Source organism: Protomyctophum bolini (genome assembly GCF_963924005.1).
Source record: "Protomyctophum bolini genome assembly, chromosome: 13".
In the NCBI taxonomy this organism is placed as follows: domain Eukaryota; kingdom Metazoa; phylum Chordata; class Actinopteri; order Myctophiformes; family Myctophidae; genus Protomyctophum; species Protomyctophum bolini.
Window position 1 is genome coordinate 22,154,465 of NC_137874.1, and position 6,265 is coordinate 22,160,729.

Below are 6,265 nucleotides of genomic sequence, written 5' to 3' on the forward strand. Positions count from 1 at the left end.
ATCCCTGGAAGTGTAAGTGCAAATTGGTTATGACCAAATATGGGCCAAATATCAACACGAGAGAGGCGGAGAGGGAAAAGGGAAAGAAATAATTTTTCATGCACACAATAATCTGGTCAGTGATGGATACTGCCTGGAAGCTGAAACACTGATCAACATGTAACAAAGCGACATCATGTTGTCAGCGCAATAACCCAAGCAATCCCGGGCAAGCTGATAAACACGCCGCAAAGGCTTAGTTTCTTCCTTGGCTCAAAAAATGGAAGGAAGGTTGTTCAATGCATTAACTCACTGTTTGTATTGTACCATGCATAGCTCATCATAGTCCCTGGTAAATACAGTTAATTGTGCAAATTATTGTGTTTTCTCTACAAGTATAGTCTACTACTTGCCAGCCCATAGAGCCCCATTGTGAGCCCAGACATTCTGACCACCCTAAAGTTTTATGTTAGAAATGTTGAGTATGGGTCCCTAGCATTTAGAAACTGCCGGATGCTAACTTGCATATGTTGGGAAAGTTTCATAATTAGCATAATAAGCTGGGGCACCATTAACATCCAATATAAGGCAACATTTTATTTATTTTGGAAAATGTTATGCTTTAAGTAGCATGGGATGGGTCAAACTAGGGGTTTTTCATGATTCTGAATTCATTGCAAGCATTAGTTTTGCACGAAAAACACTCATTCAGCTAAAAATGCCGTCACAAATGTACTATTGTAATCAGGACTAGGCCGTGCCTATAGAGCGTCGCAGTCCCGCCCCCTACCAGGGCCCAGGAAATGATTCTCCGTTAATTTTCCTTTCATTTCAAAAAGTATTTATTTAAAGACCTTTTAAAGCAAACTCTTGTCGTGACAAATCATGACAACAAACACAATTTTTCGGGCTGAACAAATAATTAGAAAGAAGAAGAAAACGGCAGGTTACAACATTTTTTGTTGTTTTTCTTCTTTGTAATTATTTGTTTGGTCCAGAATATTGTGTTTGTTGTCATGATTTGTCACAACTCGAGTTGGCTTTGTACGATGTACGATGTAATGTTATGTTAATCAATGTTGTGGATAAACTATACTAACTATATCCACACTATTATTTTTCTTTGACTTGTTTGTTATTTTGATGTGATGTGTTGTTATTCTTCACTTTATACAGTATGTAGTTTTTTTTGTGTTGTCGATTCTTGTATTGTCGACTGTATTGTCGATTCTTAAAAAGTGCTATACAAATACATTTTTTTTATTATTAAAGCATGAATACAGTATGCCAGGAGTAGAAGACCAGGGGTAACAAGTGAGGCAGATCGAGGTATCTCGTTAGAGAAAGGTGAAGGCTGTCTCACCAATCAAGAACCTTGTTAATGGTGTTTTACCGTACACATGCAATGTACAGTACAGTACAGTCAGTGAACATAACTTCACCACACACGCAGGCAGGCAGGCATGGGAACCGAAAGGTTGCAAGTTCAAACCTGGGTTCCCCCAGAGTTAGTGTCGAAGTGTCTTTGAGCAAGACACTGAACCCCTAATTGCTCCTGATGTGCAGGTTGGTGCCTTGCATGGTTTCCTCTGTCATCGGTGTGAATGGGTCAATGTAATTGACAATCTAAAGCGCCCTGAATAAAGGCGCTATATAAATGCACCATTTACCAATTAGTATTCTTTGTTCAATGTATTCAATCCACAGGTTAGCTGTCAATGGGTCTGGTTCTCATATTTCTCCTTGTGAAGAGCTTCTATGAATGCTTCAAGTTTCCCCTGAATTTCATACACTTTCTTGAGGTCCTCGGCCAGCTGGACCCTGCGGCCGGTAATAAGCTGTGCCTTCTTCTCTATGTCTTCTCCAAAGTCCTCCAACACCTCTTTCACATTCCTCTCTAGACTACGTACTTCTGTGTTGGTGAGCTGCTGTCGGAGTGTGTTAGCAGTGATTCCCAGCATCCTTTGAATCCTCCAGAACAACACTACATCGTTACACTTCAAATCTGAGCCGACAACGTCCTTCTGGTAGAAGCCTCTCTTACAGAGGTCACAGTTGAGCAGAGCGTTCTGAAGGAAGTGTCGACGGTACAGATGATGCCATGTGTCCTTGATCTGGACGGGGTCGACATCTACCCTGCGTCCCTCCAGGTTCTTTTGGATGGTGGTGACCTCATCGTTGGTCAGGTGGGCTGTGTGGTTCTCATTGATCTCCAGCAGCCGCTCCAGTTCATTTTTGGTTTCATTGCAAATGTGCTGTTCAAATGTTTGGTATTTCCAACCCAACCACCTCTGCATCCAGCCTGGGCCCACCATGTCACTGATCACTGACTCAGTGTCTTTAAGGCGTGACTGTAATGACGTCTCCATGAAATGGATGGCTGCATCCCACTGGGGTTTGTCTGTGATGGAGTGGTCCTCTAGAGCATTGTGCTGTATCACTCTCAGGTTATCCATGGCCCTCTCGTTCCACTTGTGTCTCTTGATGCTCTCATCCTTCACGGTTTCTTTCAGCTTGTCAAAAATGTCATCCCGGTCTTTGCCTTTATGCTCTGCCATAAAACATGCAAACTCCTCCTGCAATGTCTCCCAGGCAACCTCCAGGGCTTTGTGAGGAAGCTGCTTGTCGGCCCACTGTTTGAGTTTGATGTCCACAGTGGTGTTAAAGGTACATGGGTTCTTGGATTGTGCAGCAGGAAGATAGATGTTCTCGATCACGAGGGTGGACATGCGCTCCCACAGCTTCTTTTGCAAGATGGACTCCCAGTGTTTTGGAGTAACTTCGCTCAAACTACTGACCTCATCCAAGATTTCATTTTTAGCTTTTTCAAAGAGCTCATTCCTGTCCAGCACTCGCAAATGGGGATAGCTGTTCTTCCATTCTGCCTCCAGGTTGAAGCGGGATGCTATGAAGGCATCAGCCTGTTGCTCTACTGACTGTCCGATCATCTTCCAGAAGCAGTCAGACACAGCTAGACTGAGATTTTTAGTCGTCACCTGATGAGCCTTCAACAAGCCCTCCCTCAATAGTCGTGAGTCCTTGAAGAAGTCCTCCTCGTAGTCTTTAATAGAATCTATGCTCTCACCTCTGCTACTTTTGCCTGTAACCACTGCAAAGTAGCTATGTGCCTTCATAGGGAACAGCTTGCCTTCAACTATCTGCTGGATTCTGCTGGGGTTTGCCATGTTCTTCTCAGCCAGATCCACCTTGGTCAGGACAAAGATGGTCCTCTTTCCCTGAGGGTCCATCTGACTGACGAGGTCTGTCACAATGCTGCGCTCTGCATCCACACTGCCATCCTGTATGCAGAGGATGATGGCATTGGGGTTCTGTATGTAGGCCTTGCTGATGCTGTTGATGGTTTCCTTAGTATCTGCTGCCATGCCCGCAGTCACTGTACTGATGACTCCAGGAAGGTCAACAAGCACCATCCTCTGTATTCCCGGACCTTTGACACTCAAGGATATTGTCTCAGCGCTGACCGTCTGACCATCCTTCACACTTTTCATCATCCTCAGCTCAATCTCATGCCTCAGGGTAGCCAAATCCTCTTCCTTGGTTAGGTCGAACTCTCTCCCTCTGTCCTTGAACATGGCCACGTGATGGGGTCCTTCACTTAGTGTTACCTTGACAGGAGAGCGGGTCATCATCTCTCCAGAGCCCCGAGGTAAGATCCTGGCCTGGGCTATCATCTCCAGAACACTGGTCTTCCCTGCACTCTGGTCGCCGACCACCACTACCCTAGGTAGGTGGTCCTGCATGTAGTTTGAGTCATAGTTTGACAAGATGTCAAGGACTTCTGAGTACAAGTCAATGAGGGACTTCTGGACTTTCCTCTGGTGGATTCCCTGTTTTTGCAGGACCATTTTTCTCAGTTCTTTGTTCTCCTTCTCCAGTCTCTCCAAAATTGGCTGGTACTTCTTATATGTTTGGAGCAGCTCTTCCTGAAGTTGGTCAATCTTATCTGAATCCTCATGCTTCTTATCACCGCTCTCTGGTGTGGCCGCAGCGGGGGATGGCTCTGGTGTAGCCTCCACGGAAGGTTCTCCTGGAGTTTCATTTGACACAAGGTTTTTGAGGATCTCTTCTTTGTCTGAAGACTCCTCATACTGCTTATCACAGCTATCTGGTGTTGCTGAAGCTGGCTCTGGTCTAGCCTTCAGCAGAGGTTCTACTGGAGGTTCGGCTGACAGGAGGCTTTGTAGGATGGTAAAGTTGCCTATTTTGTGCACAGAAGATAGTAAGTTGACTAGATTAATCTGTTCACTCAGTTGCCAGAAAGCAGGCATCACCCAGTTATATTCACTAAACCGAGGCAGGGATTCCTTCCATTCATTGTATGTCTTTTTAGCTGTGTAGCCTCCACCCACAACAGAGCCCAGCAGAATGTATCGGAGCCTTAAGAACCTGGTGGCTAAGAGAGCTGCCCCGAAGTTGCGCTGCTGCCAGTGGCCCTGGCCCCCTGATCCGGGTGGAGGTTTGGGCGGCCGCATGGGCAGTCGGGACATGGAGGTGAAGGTACGAGCTGCTGCTGTGCAATGGTGGATGGCACGGGACAATGAGTGCAACTTCAGCGGGGGCACTCGGAACCTGCTGATTCTCTGTAAGACTAAGTTCCTGCAAACAGAGCAGGCAACGTTGCAGCCGACAAGTAACATAGTGCTGAATGTAGTGCTATTACCGACAAGTGTGGGGAAAAGGTAAATACCGGTATCATGCAAATTCAGTCTATGTTTTGGTGTCAGTACCCATGGATCTCTATATTTGGGCACCTCCATACCTGGACAGGGAACTCCATAGACATAGTTGACAATTTGTGACAAAGTGATGACAAGGTACAATGATGATATTACCAGGGAACTCCATAATACATCTCCATATTTGGGCAAGAACAACATGAAACCCCCAAACCTCGCTAGATGCAGAATATGTTTTCTTCCCCTGTGTAAGTCAGTTTGTATTTATTTCTCCTTCCTTTATGAATTAAAGTCTTGGTAATCTGTTGACTGTAAGTTATTTGCCCACCTGTGTCAATTCTTGCTGGTTATAACCACTGACACCTTGCACTATAATCTATACTCGTCATGTTACAGATGTGTTTTTTTTTCTTTGCTGTCAGGTGATTTGCCTTGACTTTTTATAGAGTTATAGTTTTGGTAAAATGTTGGTGACTGTAGTCCACTTGCGAGAATGTGAACCCAGACATGTTGAGTCATGTTAGAAATGTTGAGTATGGGTCCCCAGCATGTAGAAACTGCCGGATGCTGTTTATGATTCCATGCATTTGTTTTGCACAAAAAACACAATCAATTGCTCAACATATGCAAGTTAGCATCTAGCAGTTTCTACATGCATCGACTTACAAAACTTGACCGTTGGCTCTGTTCTTGGTCTGCTCTTTTTTCCCCTATACACCAAACCTCTTTTCTGAAAGTAGCGGATCTACAAGCTTGTGAGCTTGTGAATCTTCTATTTATGGCTAATGTTCCCCTCAGAATAGGGATGCCTGGATGCTTGATTGATTGATTGAACAGTTTGTAGAATGGGTACAGTTCAACAAAAGTATACAAAAACTGCAACGAGGATAAAACAATGCAGAAAAATCTCTTGTTTACATCAGGGTCCTCCTGTTAGGTAACGGTTCAAGTGGTTAATGTAGGCCTAAATACATTCCTATCACAAACAGATTTGGCGGTCCCCCTGTAGTAACTCTGAGGACCCCCTATGGGCCACAGACCCTCTGTTGAGTGTTGAATGCATTACAATTCAAACAAAGTATTTCTCTTAGTTGTTATTCATTTTAAAGTGTGCTTGCTCACTGTTTTACACCTGTGAACCTGTGATGTGACACTAACGATGATTGTGATTTTGTCTACAAAGGCATGGAAGGCGGCTTCCTAGAAGCAGGAGTGAGAGTCAGCTGGGCCCACATGTTGTCACCACGCTAAATCTGCGACCCAGGAGACGGCGTCCAAGGAGAAGACCTGCCACGGCGGCAATGGACCCTACTACAGCATGGAAGTCCAGCCCCCCCAACATATCAAGCTCAGCTTATTGTCTTGTAGAGTCTGTTCTCCTATACAGTTGCTGGACCCTGGCCACTGTGCTACGCCAGAACGCTATGTGCAGCAGCACTAAATATACAACCAGGATGAACATGTTCAACATGAACAGCCAACAAGCTACCAAGGGTGAGTGAGAATATGTCAGCCTGGGAGTGGGAGAATGGGGCTGGTCGGTCACTTCCATTGACAGACAAGGAGCTCCCAGCAGGGGATTAAAGTAC

The 6,265-nt window shown here is 45.1% G+C and overlaps 1 protein-coding gene across 1 annotated transcript; it reads right to left on the minus strand.

The window, feature by feature from the left end:
- Window positions 1-1,694: 1,694 nt before the first annotated feature.
- On the minus strand, window positions 1,695-4,637 carry LOC308327577 (dynamin-like GTPase OPA1, mitochondrial; the record flags this gene model as incomplete). Its single annotated transcript, XM_080781098.1, has 1 exon — window positions 1,695-4,637. One exon carries the CDS (start codon window positions 4,635-4,637, stop codon window positions 1,695-1,697), a length of 2,943 nt encoding a protein of 980 aa, XP_080637224.1.
- Between the last annotated feature and the right edge of the window lie 1,628 nt (window positions 4,638-6,265).